This window comes from Mobula birostris, chromosome 13, assembly GCF_030028105.1.
Source record: "Mobula birostris isolate sMobBir1 chromosome 13, sMobBir1.hap1, whole genome shotgun sequence".
Taxonomy (NCBI): domain Eukaryota; kingdom Metazoa; phylum Chordata; class Chondrichthyes; order Myliobatiformes; family Myliobatidae; genus Mobula; species Mobula birostris.
Genome location: NC_092382.1, coordinates 23,270,281 through 23,293,113, shown reverse-complemented (window position 1 = coordinate 23,293,113; position 22,833 = coordinate 23,270,281). Strand labels below are relative to the sequence as shown.

The following is a 22,833-nucleotide window of genomic DNA, read 5'->3' as shown; positions in this document are numbered from 1 at the left end:
CAACCTCGTACGAAATTGTCGCTTCGTCCTCTGCAAATCATACCTGGTTTTCTGGTACACACCCAGGTCGCCAGAGTTAATTGCTACAGATATAGACTTCAGCAGAGACGTACCGCTGGTTTATCCACGGCCTTTCATTTGGGATTTTACAGTAATTCTTTGCAGGCACACACTCATCCGCACAGTTTTAATGAAGTTGGTAACAACTGCAGCATACTCATCCAGATTGGAAGATGAATTTCTGAATACAGTCCAGTCCACCGATTCAAAGCCGTCCTGTCGGCGCTCCCGCGCTTCCCTTGTCCGTACCTTCTTGGTCTTCATTGCAGGCGCTGCAGTCTTCAGTCCCTTCCTATACTCAGGGATTACAGGAAGAGCCGGGTGGTCAGACTGCCCGAAGTGAGAGCGTGGAATAGCACGCTAGGCATTATTGATGGTGGTGTAACAATGGTCCAGTGTGTGGTTTCTTCTGCCATTGCAAGTGATGGTAATTTCTTGGTGATTTTGTCCCAGACTGTCCTGGTTAACATCCCACAAACTGCTGGTGAAGGCGTTAGGGGGCGCTGTTTCCTGCATGTGGATCACATGCTCCTTCCTTATGCCACCGAATGTAGGGTTCACAGCATTTCGATTTTTTTACTGAAGTGTCTGTTCTCTCTCTTCTCTCTAACAACCTGGAAACGAGTAGGATGACGGCCATTCGTCCCAAAAGAGGTCCCCACTATCGCCGAAGCCGCTTGACCCGTCTCGTTCCCTCGCAAGTGATCGAGTGCAACGGTCCAACTTTCAGTATCATCTTCACTTCACTTCTCAAAGCGGTCCCGGAGCACGTAGCAGATTTGACCCAATCTACATCGCTGGCACTTCGGCAGTCTTGGGCAATATTTGTGAGGAGATCATCAAGTATTATTATTATTATTATTATTATTATTATTACTACTACTATTGTTATTCGTATACCTAACTCTGACGTCCACACGTATTCTCACCTCTACTTCCTGCTTACAACTGGGTGTCCTGGTGTGATATCCCAAGTATTATGGATTGCACTACCCGTAATAATGGGTCGGTCGTCATGTTATTGTCGGACTCTCTCTAAAACAGGACGCGGATTGTATTTGTAGTAATGTATGGCACCTTTTATGAGTTTGCCTTTTAAAGCAAGATTTTTGTGAATGATGTTTGCCACGTGATTGTGTCTGTGTAAGTAACCAGATGACAAGCTCCCGCGTGGGAGGTTGGTCACGAAGGTTCAGTCGCTCGACATTCAGGATGACGTAGTAAACAGGGTGAGACATTGGCTTTGTAGTAGGATCCAGAGAGTGGAGGTGGAGTGTTGTATCTCTGACTGGAGGCCTGTGACTCGTACAGTGCCGCAGGGATCAGTGCTGGGAACGTTTCTGTTTCTCGTCTATATCAACCATCTGAATGATAATGTGGTTTACTGGAAATTTGCCGATGACAACATGATTGGAGGTGTAGTGGACAGCGAGGAAGGCTATAATGACTTACAGCGGGATCCGCACCGGCTGGAGAAATGAGCTGAAAAATGGCTGATGGAATTTAATGCAGACAAATGCGAGGTTTTACTCTTCAGTAGAACTAACCAGGGGAGGTTGAACGGTGGGGCACTGAGGAGTGCGGTAGAACGAGGGGAGCTGGGAATACAGATCCATAATTTGTTGAAAGTGGCGTCACAGGTAGATAGAGTCGTAAAGAAAGCTCTAGACACATTGGCCTTCATGTATCAAAGAGTTAAGTACAGGAGATGGGATGTCACGCTGAAGTAGTATGATACAGTTTTGGGGAAATTTACAAGGATGTTGCCGGGTCTGGAGTTCATGGTCTTCCATTGGTTAACAGTTTCTTCTGTCGTGATACTTCCTTCATTTTTCATCCGTGTGCCTTAATTTAATTTCAGTGTCGTGTACTTCTTATCAGAATAGTATATGTTCGTTGCAGTGGTTAATCATGTTTCCGTTAATGAAAATATTTCCTTAGAAGTTTTATCTGACTGTTGTGTAAAGTATTTATGTCTTATTCTGTTCATCCATCTTTCCTGGGTGGAGTTGATGTAAGTGGGTTCGAGTGTACATGGTGTTTTTCAAAATTCCTCATTTCAGTCCTTGTTTTCCTTTATAAGATTCCAGATCGGTTTCAGACCAAGATATTATGCGATATATGTGTTATACACGTCAATATGTATTGTTTTGTTTTTCTGGGCTCAAGCTGATAAAACCAGAGGGACGGGCACACTCATTTCTCAATTGCTCAGAACTTCCCGACTATTCTAATGGTGGTTTGTATTGTGCTTCTCTGGAGATTTACTGACATACTGCTGTGTGAGGATGGTGACGGCTGAGGAGGATGGGGAGATGGAGGAGGTGAGGCGTGCGGACATAGGAGAGAAGATGGTGAGAGAGCTACACACACTCAGACAGGGGAGTGGGAAGTTCCATTCTCTCTGACCCAAACACAGTAACCAAGGCAGCACAAGGGGAGGGTCTGAGGTTTCCCATTCTCGCTCCGTTCGCCAGTTCCTCCTGTTCTCGAGCTGCGGTGCGAGTTTCTGCTGCTCTGAATGGAACCTCTCACGCGTCGCTGTACCGTCCACATCTCGTCTCTGACTGACAGTGATCCTGACATTCACTGTCTTTCTCTGTCTCTCTCTCCCTCTCTCTCTCTCTCTCTCTCTCTCTCTCTCTCCTCTCTCTCTCTCTCTCTCTCTCTCTCTCTCTCTCTCTCTCTCTCTCTCTCTCATTCACTTGAATTCTCTGTGTGTCTCTGTCTCTACCTCTCACTCCCTCGGTTTTACTCATTGCTCTCTCCGACTTGCCCTCTCACTCTCTCTCTCGGGTTTGTTTTCTGTTGTTTTTTTTTCTGTCTCTCTCCTGTATTTGTCTGCCTGTCTGACTGACCTTCCCTTTTTTCTCAACTGCCTTGAAATCTTTCTCTCCAACAATCCTTCTCTCTCTCCTCGCACTTCCTCCCGTGGCAGAGTCTGGGGTTTGGGATTGAGAGAAAAGGACTGCGGAGACAGACTGTGTGTGTGTGTGTGTGTGTGTATGTGTGTGTGTGTGTGTGTGTGAGCGAGAGAGAAAGAGAGAGAGAGAGAGAGGGAGACAGAGACATTTACCCCCACCCCAATTCTCACCCTCAAAGTCACCGTTCAGGTGATGGGTGGAAAGAGAGGGAGACGGCAGAGAGAGAGAGACGAGAGAGACAGACGGGAGAGAAAGAGCTCTGGGGTAGAGAGTCTGTAGAGGGACTGAGAGTCTGGGACAGACAGACGGGGGTGAGGAGAGAGTGGAGGACCCTGGAGGAAGAAAGCCCTGTCTAATGACCATCAGCAGATATATTTCATTGATTCTATTGTGGTTATTATTTTATGTTGTTTTTTTGTGGATGCCTGCAAGGAAATGACATGATCGGCACAGCTTTGTGGGCCGAAGGGTCTGTATTGTGCTATAGGTTTTCTATGTTCTATGTTTCTAAACTGACTCTCAGAGCTGTATACGGTGGCATAGAAGCATTTCTATAATAAATTTGCTTTTAACTTTGAACGAGACCAATGGAGAGAGGGAATGTGGGAGAGAGAGAATCTGGGAGGGCGGAGAGAGAACGACTGGGGAGGGGGGGGAGAGTGAAACGGGGAGAAAGGCCAGTGAGGGAGATGGAGAGACCAAGACGGGAGATAGACCAGGAGGAGAGTGAGAGGAATCGTAGATGAGAGAGCAGCCGGGGTGAGGGAGAGATTTGGGATGAGACCGGGGATATAGAGACGGGGCGAGGTGGCGTGGGGGACGGTAGAGAGACTGGGGGCCTGGACAGTAAAAGAGGGTAGAAAGAGATGGGTGGGAGCAACAGCGCGGGAGGGGTAGAGAGAGAGATAGGGACAGAGGGAGAAACGAAATAAAGGGTGGTGAGTGGGGCTGGGGGACAGGGTGGGAGAGAGAGCTGGGGAAGGATATGGAGAGGGAAAAGGGGACAGAGGGGGGAGAGAGGGGAGTGAGGGAGAGAGATGCTGAGGGAGTGGGTAATGGACGACGCAGAGGCGATGATGGTTTTACTCATCTCGTCTCCTCTCCGCACCTTTTCTTTCTCCCCTCCCCTCCTCAATCTGATCCCTCCCTCTCACCCCGTCCCCTGCTAACCAGCCCGCACCGACAGACCTCGCCTCCATCTTCTCCAGCCAGCCCGCGCCCACTCCTGCCTTTGACAGACCTCAGTGAAGACACGTTCTCCGCTCCACGGGACAAGCTGAAGGATTCGTGTCAGGCCACCTGAGGAGAGGAGGGAAAATCGAGGCGGTATTTTGGAGTTGGGAGTGCGGTGGTAACGGTGCCAAGCATTTCCCGTAGCTACATTCCTCCCCATGGGTACTTCTCAGTTTTCCTCTACTATTGAATGAATCACTCCCTCACACTCCTCATTCTGTTCCTCCCCACCCTGTCCTATCAGACCCCTCTCTCCCAGTCCCGTCACTTCCCTCTCTTCCCATCCCATCAGATTCCCTCGCTCCTCGTCCCATCACTTCCCCTCCCTCCACGTCCCATTTCCCTCGCTCCCCGCCCCATTACTTCCACTCTCTCCATGTCCCATCACTTCCCCTCCTTCCCAGTCCCATCACTCCCGCTCCCTTCCTGTCGTTTCATTCCTCCTCACCCTCTCTCTATATTATCCACGTCGCAAACAGTTTCTGACAGGAACTTTTGTCCCTTTTCGTCCCCTATTGAGTCAGTGACTTCGCCACGGTCACCGTCTCATCAGTCCACTCCTCGTCCCGTCACTCCTCTTCCTCCCAAACCCCTCACCCCTCCTCCCCAAAACCCACATGTATATGTGTATGTGTGAATATCTGAGATATATACATTAGTTTATTCAATGAGAAAATTATTAGAATTAAAACATACATGCAATACCCAAGACGATATAAAACACAAAGTAAAATACCGTTATTACGATCGGTAACACACTCGATCCCGGGATTGTATCCACGGGCACCGCATGTTCCTTCGTCATAGATTCTGTGTGCGACAGTGGCCATTGTAAGTCAGTGTCTCACTCCATCCCTGGCGGCCACGTTAACCAAGGAACACACACAAAAATGCTGGTGAACGCAGCAGGCCAGGCAGCATCTCTAGGAAGAGGTACAGTCGACGTTTAGAGCCGAGACCCTTAGTCAGGACTAACTGAAAGAAGAGATAGTAAGAGATTTGAAAGTAGGAGGGGAGGCGGAGATCCGAAGTGATAGGAGACGACAGGAGGAGGAGGGATGGGGCTAAGAGCTGGACAGGTGATTGGCAAAAGGGATACAGAGATGGAGGAGGGGGAGGGTCATGGGACAGGAGGCGTAGGGAGAAAGAAAGGGGGAGGTGAACCCACTATAGTGAGAGGGACAGAAAAAAGAGAGAGAAAAAAGGGGGAAATAATAAATAATAAATAAGGGATGGGGTACAAAGGGGAGGTGGGGCATTAACTGAAGTTAGAGAAGTCAATGTTCATGCCATCAGGTTGGAGGCTAACCAGGCGGAATATAAGGTGTTGTTCCTCCAACCTGAATGTGGCTTCATCTTTACAGTAGAGGAGGCCGTGGATAGACATATCGGAATGGGAATCGGACGTGGAATTAAAATGTGTGGCCACTGGGAGATCTTGCTTTCTCTGGCGGACAGAGCGTAGGTGTTCAGCAAAGCAGTCTCCCAGTCTGCGTCAGGTCTCGCCAATATATAGAAGGCCACATCGGGAGCACTGGACGCAGTATATCACCCCAGCCGACTCACAGGTGAAGTGTCGCCTCACCTGGACGGACTGTCTGGGGCCCTGAATGGTGGTAAGGGAGGAAGTGTAAGGGCATGTGTAGCACTTGTTCCGCTTACAAGGAAAAGTGCCAGGAGGGAGATTGGTGGGAAGGGATGGGGGGGTGGGGACGAATGGACAAGGGAGTCGCTGGGATTGTGTGATGGGACAGCGCGGAGGGAGCTTCACGCTGTGTCTCACCCCAGGAGTCTGTGATGAGACAGTGTGGAGGGAGCTTCACGCTGTGTCTGACCCCGGGACTGTGTGATGAGACAGTGTGGAGGGAGCTTCACGCTGTGTCTAACCCCGGGAGTGTGTGATTGGACAGTCAGGGCCCCAGACATATTTATTTATTATTTCTCTTTTTTCTCCCTCTGTCCCTCTGACTATACCCCTTGCCCATCCTCTGGGTATCCCCCTCCTCACCCTTTTCCTTCTCCCTGGACCTCCTGTCCCATGATCGTCTCATATCCCTTTTGCCAATGAACTGTCCAGCTCTTGGCTCCATCCCTCCCCCTCCTGTCTTCTCCTATCATTTTGGATCTCCCCCTCCCCCTCCCACTTCCAAATCTCTTACTAGCTCTTCCTTCAGTTCGTCCTCACGAATGGTTTCGGCCTAAAACGTCGACTGCACCTCTTCCTAGAGATGCTGCCTGGCCTGCTGCGTTCACCAGCAACTTTGATGCGTGTTGCTTATTATCAAAGTTCTTATTTGTCACCATATACTACCCCGAGATTCATTTTATTGCAGTCATTTACAGGACAATAAATCAATATAGCAGAATTTATGAAAAACTATACAAAAACAAAGACTAATCAACAAGCAACGTGCAAAGGAAGGGAAATTTGTGCAAATAAAATATTAAATAATAATGACATGAGTTGTAAATTCTTTGAAAGTGAGTCCGTAGGTTGTGGAATCAGTATAGAGATGATGTGAGTGCAGTTATCCACGCCGGTCAGGAGTCACCGTTGTCTCAGAAAAAAACCCGCCATCATCGGGCCCTTCTTGACTGTGTAATTCCCCGGCATCAAACGTAAAAGTTGCCCGTGAACGCAGCAAGCCAGCCAGCATTACGCACTCCCAGGATAATCCCACCCCGGGACACCGGTGTCCCAGACTGAGCCCCGGCCCCCGGGCTCTTCCCGTCTGTGTCATTCCCCGGGCTCTCGAAACCGCACATCCGGCGGAAGCAGCGCGCTGGACAGGAGGTGGAAATACGTCACCACGGGAGAACAGCGAACGACGCACAGCGCGAGCTTGAAGCTAGTTCCGTTAAAAACGGTTGGGAATTAAACCTGGCGCGTGGAATCGGCCAAACTGTCGGCATCCCGCGGGCGGGGATGTTCACACATTCAGATGTTCACACGGTCACTCTCAGTCCAGGTTTGACTCCCTGCAGAGATCTCAGTTCCTTCTCCCCGGTCTCACTGAACCGATTGTACCACAGCCTGAAACAGATGGGAGAATAAAGATGAAATAAACAGATTACACAACAGTGTCAGTAACAGGGGACAACACTCACAGACAAATATCACCAGAAAACCCGCGGATCCGCTGCTATTTTATCACATTGAACGTTAACACAAACACTCACCAGATCTACTCCAGACTCGGGAGGGTCAATATGAGGCGGCGGAGAGCGGGGACAGTTCGGTCTGTCAGCGAGTTTAATCCCAGGCTCAGCACCGTCAGTGATGGGTTTGTACTGAGAGCGGAGACGAGATCCTCGGCAACAGAATCTGTGAGACCGACACCCCACAGCCTGGAGATGAGAGAGAGTGAGGGTGAAGGACACAGAGAGACAGGAGATGGTACAAATCCCCAGTGTTTATCAGTAACACAATTACTGATCACAGTAATGTTCAATGTCAGACACCCAGTGACTGTAAACACAATCTCCCACAGTCTGGTACTTACACCAGTTTCTGTATTTTACACTCCGGGTTCCTCAGAGCCGCAGACACCAGTTTCACTCCTGAATCTCCCAGTTTATTACCACTCAGTCTAAACACAAACAGACAAATTGATGAACAAAGTGATTCAAACCGTGGGTCTTTCTCTCACTCGGATATTTCAGGAAACATTAAACCCTTCAGTAAATCACTGATCGGAGTTCCCATCACCGCCAATGTCCCTCACTGTCCAGCTCCAGGGTATTCACCGAATGTCGGTAATTTCGTCTGTCGGTGTGACCCTGTAAACTCCACATATTCTGTCCCATTCCTCGATGGTTAGAAACGTGTTCCTGACGTGAGAGGGTCGGAAGGGGCAGGGATAAGAGAGATCCCACAGGAGAAGGGTAACAGCTAAGAGAAATCCCACAGGAGGTAAGGGGATGGCGTTTGTCACAACTCTTCTCAATCTGATTTATCACAGATTTACCCAAATCCCTTTACATCGAAACAACACAATGGAACAGTTTCACAGTTCAGAGTGAGAGATAAATCAAGTTACCTCAACTCCCGGCACTTGTGCAGCCCGGGTCCCAGCCGCTGGATTCCCTCACAGTGAATGTGACAGTACTCCAGGTCGAGACGTTTTATTCTATCACAGAGTCCGATGACATGAGACAGGACCGCGCAGTCAATCGGGGTCAGTGTCATTCCACTGAATGAAAGTGTTTCCACAGATCCCAGTGTGGCCTGAGCCAGTCCACGATTCTGAGACTCAAACAGGTAGTGCAATGTGTTCAGGAGACTCCTTTTACCAGATTCACTCCATGTGTTTCCACTCTGGCGTTTAACCTCCTCCTTCACCCAGTCAATCACCCGGCAGGTTGTTTGATGAGGAAATGGACCCAGAAACTCCTCCAGGCCCCGAGCTGTCATTGGGTTGGAGAGACCAGCAACGAAACGGAGAAATACCTCAAATCGCCCATCTGTCGTGCTGTGGGCTTCAGTGAGGAATTTCAGGATATTCTCGGGATGTAGAGTCAGGAATTGTGCGACTGCAGCTACAAACTCTTGGATGGTGAGGTGTGGGAATGTGTACACCACGCTCCGGGCAGAATCCTCTCTCTCCAAAAGCTCCATCAGGAACCCGGACAGGAACTGGGAAGGCTGCAGATTGTAGTTGATCAAATCTCCATCTGTGAACACAATCTTCTTCTGGGACACCCCTCTGAAGGCCATCTGACCAACCCTGAGAAACACATCACGGGGGTTCTCAATCTCACGGCCGTGGTTTTTCAGGAAGTTGTAAATATAGTAGGAATACAGTTGGGTGATGGTCTTGGGAACTCGCTGCGGGTCGCTGACTCTTTGTGTGAAGAAGGGGCCCAGTGCCAGAGCGAGGATCCAGCAGTAGGAGGGGTTGTAGCTCATGGTGTACAGAATCTTGTTCTCCTCCACGTGTTTGAAAACAGCTGCTGCCACCGTCTGATCTTCAAAATGCCTGATGAAATACTCCTTCTGTTCCTTGCCAACAAATCCCAGGATTTCAGCACAGACACTGATCTCTGCCATTTTCAATAAATGTAACGCAGTGGGACGGGTGGTGACCAGCACTGAACACCCTGGGAGCAGCTTGTGCTGGATTAAACTGTACAAAATGTCAGACACCTTGCACTTGAATTCAGGATCTGTGCATGTGGACCGAGGTTCTGTGTTTCTCTGACTGTCAGCAAAATCAATTTTGTCATTGAATTCATCCAAACCATCAAATATAAACAGCAATCCCTCTGGGTTCTTCCAGACCTCTCTGAGTAAATTCCCAAAGTAAGGATACTGATCCAGAATCAGTTCCCTCAGGTTTATTTGACAAGTGATGGTGTTTAAATCCCGGAATTTGAAACTGAAGACAAACTGGAATTGTTGGTATATTTTCCCTGTGGCCCAGTCATGGACAATCTTTTGTACCATTGTTGTTTTCCCGATCCCCGGGACTCCGGCCACTGCTGCCGAACTCCCAGATTTGGAATTACTCCGGGAAAAGCTGCTCTGGAACAGCTGATCAGTGCGGATTTTTTCCAGCTCTCCGCGGAGATGTTCCTCTCTCCACTCCTCGTGGTCTCTGCCTCTTGCCAGCAGCTCATGTTCCACCAGTCTCCGATCTCGGACAGTAGAAATGACCGTGAGCTCAGCGTATCGATCAACCAGCTGGAAAACCTTCACCTTCTCCCTCATCAGGATCGTGTTCACTCTCAGTGTTTCAGTTTGTGCCCGCAGAGCCTCCTTGTGTTTCTGTTGAGCATCTTCCATGGGAACAGACAGTGAACAAACTGTTAGATGCCTCACCTCAGAACTCAGTATTTAAATACACAAGAGTTAGCTCAAAGCTATTGCATTAATTGGATTAATCAATGGATGCTCGTACAGTAAAGTAAATTCCATTAACAGATCCTAGACTGGACGGAGGCCTGGTCTAGATAAACACCAGATCATCACATTTTCACAATTAACTGTGCTGTGAAGGTGAGTATTTCCCGGGTAGTTCACTGTCCCCCAAATGTCCCATACTGGACAACCTCCCACTACTGTCACAGCTGTCATTTATTCCTGTGGAAGAAACTTTTACTCCCCAGTGTTGATGTGGCGTATGGAGATGGAGAAAAAGGTAGTGGGCATTCTGTCAAAGGAACAGGTCGGGCAATCACAGGTCCCTCTCCCCTCTCACCATTACTTATTCAAAATACAAAGTGGTAGCTATGCTGATCAGCACCTGCACTGTGGGTGGGTGGTTGGGGTGTGTGGGATCATAAAGTGTGTTCGAATCCTGTCGTGGGTGTTTGGACCCTGTCTGGACCCTGCCAGGAGTGTGTGGGATCCGACAGAGTCTCAGGACCCTGTCAGGGGTGTGTGGGGTCTCACAGTGTGTCAGGACCCTGTCAGGGTCGTGTGGGGTTTCACTGTCTGTCAGGACCTTGTCACGGGTGTGTGGGGTCTCACAGTGTTTTAGAACCTTGTCAGAGGTGTGTGGGGTCTCACAGTGTGTCAGAACCCTGCCTGGACTGTGTGGGGTGTCACAGTGTGTCAGGGCCCTGCCAGGGACGTGTGGGTCACAGTGTTTTAGGACCCTTATAGGGGTGTGCGGGGTATCACAGTATGTCAGGACGCTGTCAAGAGTGTGTGGTGTCTCACAGTGTGTATGGACCCTGTCAGGGACTTGTGGGGTCTCACAGTGTGTCAGGGCTCTGTCATGGATATGTGGGGTCTCACAGTGTGTCAGGACTCTGTTAGATGTGTGCAGGGTCTCAGAGTGTGTCAGGAACATATCAGGGACATGTGGGGTCTCACAGTGCGTCAGGACCCTGTCAGGACTGTGTGTGGTCTCATGGTGTGTCAGGATCCTGTCAGGGATGTCTGTGGTCTCAGTGTTTCAGGACACTGTCTGGGGATATTTAGGACGCTGACAGTGGCACTTGGTGTCTCACAGTGTGTCCGAACACTGCCAGGAGTGTGTGGGGTCTCACAGTGTGTGAGGACCTTGTCAGTTGTGTGTGGGTCCGGACAGTATGTCAGGAACCGGTCAGGTGTGTATGGGTTCTCACAGTGTGTCAAGACCCTATCAGACATGTGTGGGGTGTCACAGTGTGTCAGGAACCTGCCAGGGATGTATAGGGTGTCACAGTGTGTCAGGACCCTGTCAGGGGTGCGTGGGGTCTCACAGTGTGTCAGGACCCTGTCAGGGACGTGTGCGGACTCACAGTGTGTAAGGACACTGTCAGGTACTTGTGGGGTTTCGCAGTGTGTCAGGACGCTGTCAGGGGTGTGTGGGGTGTCTCATTGTGTCAGGAACCTGTCAGGGACGTGTGGGGTCTCATGGTGTTTCAGGAACCCGTCAGGGGTGTGTGGGGTCTCACGATGTGTCGGGACCCTGTCAGGGACGTCTGTGGTCTCACAGCGTTTCAGGACACCATCCCAGCTGATTTAGGACACTGAGAGTGGTGTGTTGTGCCTCACAGTGTGTCCGGACCCCGTCAGGGGTGTGTGGTGTCTCACAGTGTGTCAGGACCCTGTCAGGGGTGTGTGGTATCTCACAGTGCGTCAGCACCCTGCCAAGGTTGTGTGGGGTTTCACATTGTGTCAGGACACTGTCAGGGACGTGTGTGGTCTCACACTGTGTCAGGTCCCTGTCAGGGGTGTGTAAGGTCTCACAGTGTGTCCGAACCCTGTCAGAGGTGTGTGGTGTCACGCAGTGTGTCAGGACGCTGTCAGGGGTGTGTGGGATCTGATGGTGTTTCTGGACCCTGTCAGGGGTGTGTGGGGTCTCATGCTGTGTCAGGACCCTGTCAGGAGTGTGTGGGGTCTCATGGTCTGTCAGGACACTGTCAGGGATGTCTGTGGTCTCACAGTGTTTCAGGACACTGTCTGGGGTGATTTAGGACACTAACAGTGGCGTTTGGTGTCTCACAGTCTGTCAGGACCCTATCAGGGGTGTGTGGGGTCTCACAGTGTGTCAGGACCCTGTCAGGGGTGTGTGGGGTCTCACAGTCCGTCAGGACCCTGTCAGGGGTGTGTGTAGTCTCACAGTGTGTCAGGACCTTGTCATGGGTGTGTGAGGTTTCACAGTGTGACAGGTACATGCTAGGTACTTGTGGGGTTTCACGGTGTGTCAGGACGCTGTCAGGGGTGATTTAGGACACAGAGTGGTGTGTGGGGTCTCACAGTGTGTCAGGGTATGTGTGGTCTCACAGTTTGTCAGCACACTGCCAAGGTTTTCTGGGGTTTCACAGTGTCAGGACCCTGTCAGGGACATGTGGTGTGTCACCGTATGTCAGGAACCTGTCAGGGGTGTGTGGTGTCTCACAGTCTGTCAGGACCCTGTCAGGAGTGTGTGGGGTCTCACAGTCTGTCAGGACCCTATCAGGGGTGTGTGGGGTCTCACAGTCTGTCAGGAACCTGTGAGGCGTGTGTGGGGTCTCACAGTGTGTCAGGACACTATCATGGACGTCTGGGGTATCACAGTGCTTCAGGACACTGCAAGGTGTGTGTGCTTTCTCACAGTCTGTCAGAAACCTGTCAAGGGCTTGCGAGGTCTCACAGTGTGTCAGCACCCTGTCAGGGACGGTTGGGGTCTCACAGTGTCTCAGGACCCTGTCCGGTTGTGTGCGGTCTCACAGTGTGTCAGGATCCTGTCAGAGGTGTGTGGTATCTCACAATGTGTCAGGACCCTGTCAGGGTTGTGTAGGGTCTCATTGTCATACTGTCATACTTCTGGGGTTTCACATTGTGTCAGGAACCTGTCAGGGGTGTGCGGGTTATCACAGTATGTCAGGACGCCCAAAAGAGTGTGTGGTGTCTCACAGTGCGTAAGGACCTTGTCAGGGACTTGTGAGGTTTCACATTGGGTTCTCACAGTGTGTCAAGACCTTGTCAGACATGTGTGGAGTGTCACAGTGTGTCAGGACCTTGTCAGGGGTGTGTGGGTTCTCACAGTGTATAAGGACACTGTGAGGGGTGTGTGGGTTCTGACAGTGTGTCAGGGCACTGTCAGGGGTGTGTGGTATCTCACGCTGTGTCAGCACCCTGTCAGGGACGTGTGGTGTCTCACAGTGTGTCAGGACCCACTGTGAGACACCACACACCCCTGACAGGGTTCTGTCAGGAGTGTGTCGGGTCTCACAGAGTTTCAGTCCCCTAACAGGGGTGTGTTGGGTCTCACAGTGTGCCAGGACCGTGTCAGACGTGTGCAGGGTCTCACAGTGTGTCAGGAACCTGTCAATAGCGTGTGGTGTCTCACAGCGTGTCAGTACCGTGTCAGGCGTGTGTGGGGTATCACAGTGTGTCAGGACCCTGTCAGGTGTGTGTGGTGTCTCACAGTCTGTCAGGAACCTGCCAGGGGTGTGCGAGGTATCACAGTGTGTCAGGACCCTGGCAAGGGTGTGCGGGGTCTCACAGTGTGTTTGGACACTGTCAGGGACGTGTGGGGTCTCACGGTCTGTCAGGACCCTGTCATGGATGTGTGGGGTCTCACAGTGTGTCAGGATCCTGTCAGGGGTGTGTGCGGTCTCACAGTGTCTCAGGACCCTGTCAGGGGTGTTTGGTGTCTCACAGAGTGTCAGGACACTTTCAGGTACATCATGGGTCTCACAGTGTGTCAGGACCCTGTCAGGGGTGTGTGGGGTCTCACCGTGTGTCAGGACCCTATCAAGGATATGTAATATCTCACAGTGTGTCAGGACCCTGTCAGGTGTGTGTGGGTTCTCACATTGTGTCAGGACTCTGTCAGGAGTGTGTGGTGTGTCAGGGCCCAATCAGGTGTGTGTGGGTTCTCACAGTGTATCAGGACACTGTCAGTGGTGTGTGGGTTCTGACAGTGTGTCAGCAACCTGTCAAGTGTGTGGGGGGTCTCACAGTCTGTCAGGAACCTGTCAGGAGTGTGTGGGGTCTCACAATGTGTCAGGACCCTGCCAGGTGTGTGTCGGGTGTCACACTGTGTCAGGACCCTGTCAGGGATGTCTGTGGTCTCACAGTGTTTCAGGACACTGTCAGGGGTGATTTAGGACACTGAGAGTGGTGTGTGGTGTCTCACAGTGTGTCAGGACCCTGTCAGGGGAGTGTGGGGTCTCACAGTGTGTCAGCATCCTGTCAAAGTTGTGCAGGGTCTCACAGTGTGTCAGGACCCTGACAGGGGTGTGTGTGGTCTCACAGTGTGCCAGGCCCCTTTCATGGATGTGTGTCATCTCACAGTGTGTCCGGGACCTGTCAGGGGTGTTTGGGGACTCTCAATCTGTCAGGATGCTGTCAGCAGTGTGTGGGGTTACACCGTCTGTCAGGACCCTGTCAGGGACGTGTTGGGGGTGTCACAGTGTGTTAGGACCCTGTCAGGAGTGGATGGCGTCTCATAGTGTGTCAGGACATTGTTAGGGTCTTGTAGGGTCTCACATTGTGTCATCACCCTGTCAGGGGTGTGCGGGGTCTCACAGTATGTCACGACTCTGACAGGGGTGTGTGGGGCCTCAAAGTGTGTCAGGACCCTGTCAGGGACGTCTGGGGTCTCACAGTGTTTTAGGACCCTGTCAGGAGTGTTTGGGGTCTCCATTCAATGTATTTGGCTGTGATTGGGAGCGTAGGAAAACATTGATTGTGTACATATTTACTTTAGAGAGTGTGAGAATGGGAGAAATGATGTTCTTCAATAATCAGGGAGTGTATCTGTTTGATATTCAGAAATGGTTGTGGGAAATTCACTGTCATGTCTGTTCCCTCAGCAAACAACATGAGGATTAGTGAAGGACAAGCTTGTGGCGATTTACCAAACCCATGGTGCAGGGAAACTGGGGGTTTTCATTGACCGGATGTGGACTGGAACATCATTAACAGAGGTGACAAAGACGTGAGTAGTTTGTAAACTTCCTGATTTGTCTATCTCTGGTCTCAGATTTAAATTATTGTCTTTGGGATTTGTTCTTGTAAATGAAAGAGACTGAACCAAGATTCTGGCTGAGATTCCTTATATTTCTGTTAAGAGGTTCGAATAATCAGTGAAACATGGGCTGATGCAATGTTAATAAGTTTTGTGATATTTGTCTTTCTTACGCTCTCTCCTCTATCCAACTCAGTCTGCGATGATGAAGCCTCACAATCTCTGAGCCCATGCACTGTCCCGGGCTCCATTCTCACTGACATGATGGGTTTATGGATGTAGTGAGCTTCCCATCCAGACCATCACAATTTAACTAATTACAATATTATTTATAGATGTTTTCAGTCCTTTGCACCTTCCTTGTCACGATCCCACAACTCTCGGTTTCCCTGTCCTAATTCCCATCTCTCACCCTTCCACAGTGTCCATCACACAACGCCGGTAGACAGGAATTTCAGCTTCTGTGGACTGAGCTGAGGAATATGTCCCCCAATCTCACCCTCTCTAACACTGTAGCAGTGTTTGTACTGGGGAGTGCAGATGTGAACACAGCGGTGTTCATATGCTGCTCTGTGGTTGAACAGACCGGTTGGGATGTTACCTGCTTTTCTAACTAAAGTGATGCTATTATTACTATTCTGTGACTGGAACTTCAGTGGACGCCCAACTCTAAGAAAAGATAATCTGCAGGAACTGGGGGAGTTTAGAAAATGGTTAAGGATGAGGCTGTTCAGGAGGGGGCAGTGACTGGCAAGAGAAGGTTTTGACTTTTTCGTGTGTTTTTTTTTTCATTCTCCGGATCACCCCCTTCTCCACCCAGACTCCGGTGGGGATCTGTAGTTGCAGGTGCCAGAGCGGTGTGACAACTCTAGTCAAACTCGCCAGCTCTCTGCCTCTTTCCTCAAAATGTTCTTTGAAATCTCTCCCTCTAGGAAACATGTTTCCCTGTGTCTCACTGTGTTCTCTGTCACAGTCCCAACATTTACCTGGTCAGATTTTTGTGGCTCAACAATTTAACCGCCCGACGTAAAGTACCACCGTTGGTGGAAACAGAGGTCAGGTTTCAACATTATGAACTCTGCTTCAGCCACATCTGGGCCATTGCGTACCGTTCCAATTTCCCCACTACCGGAGGGATGTTGAGGCTTTAGAGAGGGAGCACAAGAGATTCACCAGGATGCTGTCTGGTTCAGAGGGCATGTGCTATCACGAGAGGCTGGAGAAAATTAGATTGTTTTCTCTGGACCATCGGAGGCCGAGGGAGCTCTGACACAGGTTGACAACATTATGAGAGGCTTAGATAGAGTAGACAGAGAGAATAGGTTTCCTGGGGTTCAAATGTCTATTACTAGAGGGCCTGCAGTGAAGGTGAGAGGGGGTTGGATTATGGGAGATGTGAGAGATAGTTTTTTTTTAAATCAGAGAGTCGTGGATGCCTGGAATGCACTGCCTGGTACGGTGGTAGAGGCAAATTGTTAGAGACTTCTGAGAGACGTTTGGATAGACACATGGATGTAAGGAAGATGGACGCATATGGACATGGTGTAGGAAGCAGAGATTAGAGCTTGGGTGTGTCTGATTTACTTCTTAGCTGTTTCGGCACAATATGATAGGCCTAATGGCTTATCTCAGTGTTATACTCTGCAATGTTCAATGCACGGTCACTTACCTTTCAGCTCACTGAGAAACTCTAGTAAAAGTTGAGCGGGAATTGGTCGATGGGAGAGATCACAACCTGATGAATTTAAACAAATTGAGGAAATCATTTTTGTAAATTTGTAAAGTGTGCTGTGTTGTGATCCAAATTTAAATTAATTGCTGATATTATCTCACCATATATCTGTATTTCCTTCAGTATTTTGTCCAAATTTGGGACACAGTTCTGCATTTTCACAAAGGTTTCCCACATCACCCTCCGGGCGCGGGAGCCTTTCTCCATCACCAGGCTCAGGAGGAGTTTAGAACTGTCCGCCCGCTCTCCCTTATCAGCGAGATCAGAGATTTTCTGTGAAGAGTAACGGTGAACATATTGGGGACTGACAGATTCACACAGAGAATGAGAAGTAAATAATGTGCTCTGTAACGGGATCACACTGAGCAGTCAAAATCCATAAATAATTCCTCACTGGATTAGATGGTGTAAACAGAAATCAGAAAATAATGATCACTGATGAAGAAGTTAGGAAGATTTTTATAACAGAGTGAACAGTCTCAGAGAAGTTGCAGAGAAGATGTTGTGATTCATTTCCTCAGTCGGCCAGTGTCCAACATGACAGCGGATTACCGGCTGACACCTGACGCCTTTCCTTTGCCTTTTCTGGTGGAGGTTTATTCAGTGATTACACATTACAACATGGCAGTATTCCCCGATCCACACTGTTTGCAGTTACAGATTGTAACACAATCATCTCCACCCAGAACAGAACACACTCCAGCTCCTGTGGCATCCATGACTGATGCCCCAATTCTCACTGACATCGTACCGTCACGCTGTACAGTCTTCCCAGAATGAAAGTTCCTACCATATTTCCACTTAAACTCCTTTACTGCTACCTCATACAATTGTTACCGGCTCCCCTCGCTCTGAACATTGAGCCGCCACTGGAGTGTTTACACCTTTTTTTAATCATTCCTTCAAATTCACAGTTTTAAGAATTATATATATTCATTTCTGATTTATTTTTATGCTTTATTATCCGCTGAGTCAGAGTTCCGACACCCATCAGTCCTGTGACGTGTGAACATTCAAACCCATTCTCCCTCCCACTCACCCGATGTTCCTCTCCGCTGAACTGATTCTTGGCCGTTAACGCCAGGCTCACTCCGTGCACCCCTCCTTCCATCGCCTGCTCCAGCCTGTCCCGGTAGAAATCCGTCAACTGCAGCAGCTGGAAATCGTCCCAGCTTGCCAGGAGCTCGGTGATCACTGAGCTCGGACCTGTGAAGGAAAATGGCGAAAATTAAAGAATTTACCGACCCCATATTGGGCAGCAACTTTCTCTCTGGAACCTAAAGATCACCAAATAATAAAGGCAGCCGTTAGTCTTGCGAGACCATGGATCTGCGCCCGGAAAGTCTTCACACTCCAGGGCGCAGGTCTGGGCAAATTTGTATGGAAGACAGCAGTTGCCCATGCTGCAAGTCTCCCCTCTCCACGACACTGATGTTGTCCAAGGGAAGGGCATTAGGACCCATACAGCTTGGCAGCAGTGTCATCGCAGAGCAATGTGTGATTAGGTGTCTTGCTCAAGGACACAACACATTCCCTCGGCTGGGGCTCGAACTCACGACATTCAGATCGCTAGTCGAATGCCTTAACCACTTGGCCATGTGCCCACAAGATCACCAAATACAGTCCGAATATATATACATTGGTTGGGTGGGGGGGGGAGAGGAAAGGGCTTGGGCCGGGGGGGGTGCGTGTTGGGGGGCACCGGGGGTGTAGAAGGGGGTATAGTTCCATCTGTGGAAGGCTGCTGTTTCGTGTCCCCGAGAATATACCTCCGTGTTTGGAAAGGACTCTGCCTATTGCTGGGAATATACAGTAGTAACCCATCACCATCACTCTCCTGGTACTGCCCATCACCACTGCTTTGCCCTGGGTTACTTTCTGCAATTCTGGTCAACCCCTTCCTCAGAAAATCTCTGGGATATCTCACAAATTTCTGGAGGTACTCAGCATGCCAGGCAGCATCTACGGTGGAGAATAAACAATGAACGTTTCGGGCCAAGGCCCTTCATCAGACTGGAAATGAAGGGGCAGAAATTCTGGATATTGTCAGATTACTTTCTATTCCTTGTGGTCCTGGTTTGAAACGTTAACTGTTTATTCCTCTCGATGGATGCTGCCTGACCTGCTGAGTTCAGCCAAAATTTTGTGTGTCTTTGTGCTGCTCGAAACTTCCAGCATCTGCAAAATTCCTGTGCTCTGGAACACCTCACTGTTTTAATGTGTATCTCAATCTTCTGGAGGAGCAGGAGCAGACGGTAATTGTACCCCTTCCACGTGTGACTGTGTTTCCCCCAGAGATGGTAACTCTCTCTCTCATCTCTCTGCTCAGTTTTCACAAATATTTTGTGACTTGCCGATATTGAATTAAATCCAGACACGTAGTCAAGGCAATATTTATAAATTAAAATAATTCGCCAACATACCCGTGTCCTTTCCCGATGTTGACGTCATTGGAACTCCTCCACTGCTCATTCCGTTATCCATTTTGAGGACAGTTCTGGTCAGATTTTTCTGCTTTGTAACAAACAAGATTAACAGAATATTCAGCTATTATTTGAGGTGTAAATGAAAGCACTTTAACTGAGTCGTTCTCTTCCAAACATCTTGACATGGCCTGACCTACCCGCGGCCAGCTACCCACAGCCACACAATGCCCATTTCCACTCTCTCCATGGATTGTACACTGGGCCAGGATTCTCCAGGGTATCTGCTCGCTATATTGTAGGCAATTCTGTTTTAGGAACCAATCCTGTGTCTTGGACCGGGAGTGATGTGTCAATGGAATGGTTAGACAGGCTGAGCAGACTGCTTTGGTCCTCCTACCACTGGTGGTGCTATGGTGAGTAATGGACAAATGGGACACCTATTCCTCTCGTCACTGAATTATACAGATTTCTCAGTCACACCTGATTCTCCCCGTCTCATTTCAGTTTAACATCGCCTGACGTTGACGCTTCTGGCAATATGCGGTTTGAGTCTATATAGAAACCCTCTGACATCCTGAACAACGCAGAATCACCCATAACTTCGCGACATTTTGTCCTGAAGCACTATAGTTTCTCCAGCAGGACCTTAAGAACATAATTAACGCCTGAACTCCGGTCAAGATTTCTTTGAGCATTCAGATGGCCATTATCAGAGTTACATGACACTTGTTAAACACAATGTAGATCCGCCATTCATCCAAAAGAGCGAGCTGACAAAAACGCTTTTAAAATAAATAAACAAAATACTAGAATTATTCAACAAAACAGACAGCCTGTTAATATTCCAGGTGGAAAACCCTGTATCAGAGCTGAGCCTGTGTGTGGGAGCCATGTATCTGTTCTCTATCTGCATTGTATTCTGCGTTGTGTATTTATGATGCTTTTTATGGTAACTTGTCGCATCAGTGGCGACGTGGTAAACGCGAAGGGATCAGTTACATATTTATGCTTTGTTCGGCGCAGTATTCAGCCGGGGGGCGTATCTTCTGCAATCATCGGCTCGTTTACGCTGAGGTTACACTTGTGTACTTGTACGCGTCTTTGCTTCAAGGTTGTACGTTTGCTGATCGCTAATAAAGGATCGAGTACATGCCTTTGACTTTTGAAACAACCTTTATTGGAGCCGAGGGCGCGTCATACAAGTATATCAAGTCCGTGGGGATCGCAGGCAATGACAACTTGGTTTGGTTAGAATTGGCCGCTACAGATGTTCCTCAGTTTGCTAATCATTTTAAATAGTATCTGTTTATATGACACATTTCCTTTATATAGTTCTTTATTTTAACAGCGAAAAAGTTATCAAATTGGATGTCCTTCTCCTTGGATTTGCACGCACAAAATCGCGGCAGTTCTGCGGACGAAAACGCCTTGTTAATGAGAGAGATCAAGAAGATTAGCCAGATTGATATAATCTGACAGGAAGGCGACAGTAACTCAAATAACCATGCGCCCAACAGTGGGGTGCAGAAGGGCGTCACTGAACGCCGAACATTGATTTTGGACGGCGTAGAGCAGCAGGAGACCCCGAACACTCTCAGTGCCCACACCATTAGGTGCAAGTTGTACAAAGTAAAATGCCCACTGAGAGTAGACTTCCATATTTACTTAAACTGCCGGTGAGTTTTATTGCTGGGATTTTTATTTTATCACTAACAGATATACACTGTCTTTGCTAAAAAAAAATACACAGAATAAAAATAAACACACGAATCCATTATTTAAATATTGAACAGGTAGAAACACGAGAAATACCAGTGGGCGTAATAAAATACCATAACATCTCCCCCTATAGCCTCTGTCCTTACCTGGTGCTGAACTCCTGAGTCTGTTTCCAAAGAATCTGAACATCTGAATGTTATTGTCCGTAACAGTAAGTGAACACACCCTGAGCAATGTTCTGTCGATAACTCACTCATAAACCTGAGCTTCAGTCTATTCAACACGTAACGCGACACCTTGTTCCTCAACGCTTGTGTTAAACCACATAAAAGCTTAACTTCCATGAACAAGTCACTCTTACAAGTGGTCGGAACCAGAATTAATACCACAGTGCAAGCGGTGCATTAATTTCCTCTCTCTAGAATATTTGATCTGCTCTAGAGAGGAATCACAACCCGCATCCTGGTTCGGTTCGGCTTGTGTTGCCGCTTTAATTTATTGTTCACCTTGGGACCAGTATATTGTCAGATGATAAACCTCAGCGACAGCTCAGGGCAGAGATCGCCCTGGTTTTATTGCACAGAGACAGGGAAAGGAAGGGCGCTCTGAACTCTGATGGAATATTATGTATTTGGAATAATGTTCTCTTCTGAACAGGACGCATTCCCTTTCTGCAGATTTTACTGCGCTCCCTCTGCCTGGAGCTGACTTCAAGGTCACCCTGTTTATAAAGAGCCATTTTTAACAGTTGTCTGCAGTTGGACCATTACAGTAACTTAGCAACTGTGCCGAAATAAGCATCTCCCAGAGATAACAAATGGCCAAAGTCGACAGCAAGATAAGGACGTCCTGCCCCTTCAGTTCATTGCTCACTTGCTGGAAACAAGCTACCATGTCTCAGTAGAATCAAATGAAATTATGATCATTTCCCGCCGGCGAATTTGCCTGGCATCGTACTTATTTTACAAATAAATCTATTGGTCCTCCTGGATGGAGAAACACCAAACATTAAATTCACTTAGTCTCGGATCTCTCAGAGTTCGCCGCTGGTATGTTAAAATAGTTAGAGGACATTCGCCCCGTCAGTCCTGTTCCGCCATTCTCTATGATCACAACTGGACTATGATCTCAGTGACACATCCCTGTGACAGCCTGCAACACCTCACTCCCTTGCCTGTCAAGAATCTCTGTGATGTGGAATTAAACACATTGAAAAACTAATCTCTATTTCTCTTTTCCTTTGAGAGGAGAATTTCAAAGACACAATAGTTCCACCTCAGAAAAATAACCCCATCAATCTTCACCTGTTTCATTTCCCCCTGCAGTAGCAAACATGTTCTCCAAATTCCTGTCTGGACTCCGCATTATGTTTGAGGTCCCCAGCACGGGCTCAATTCCTTCATCTGAACACCAGTGGATAAAATCTCCACACCATCTAAATTATAGTGAATACGATCAACTCCCCGTCTTTATCGAATAACAGGGAATACAGGCAAATGTTCCCATTCATCCAGTACCCGAGGAAAAAGTCGTGTTACCTCTAATTCTACTAAGTCAGTGAAAGGAAGCTGAAGTTGATAAACGTATCGGCCCGGTAGCGTGGTGATCAGCATTGAAGCGGACGGTAGCGTGGTGGTCAGTATTGGAGTGGACGGTAGCGCGGTGGTCAGTATTGGAGCGGACGGTAGCGTAGTGGTCGGTATTGAAGCAGACGGTAGCGTAGTGGTCAGTATTGGAGCGGACGGTAGCGCGGTGGTCAGTATTGGAGCGGACGGTAGCGTAGTGGTCGGTATTGAAGCGGACGGTAGCGTAGTGGTCAGTATTGGAGCGGACGGTAGCGCGGTGGT

General features: G+C 48.8%; 1 protein-coding gene across 1 annotated transcript; it reads right to left on the bottom strand.

Annotated features, from left to right (window-relative positions):
- Nucleotides 1–7,163: 7,163 nt before the first annotated feature.
- On the bottom strand, nt 7,164–19,325 carry LOC140208571 (NACHT, LRR and PYD domains-containing protein 3-like). Its single transcript, XM_072277328.1, is given in 8 exon segments — nt 7,164–7,251; nt 7,398–7,565; nt 7,721–7,807; nt 8,258–9,995; nt 16,779–16,844; nt 16,943–17,114; nt 17,881–18,047; nt 19,265–19,325. Coding segments are annotated over 8 exon segments (2,547 nt in total).
- Nucleotides 19,326–22,833: the final 3,508 nt, after the last annotated feature.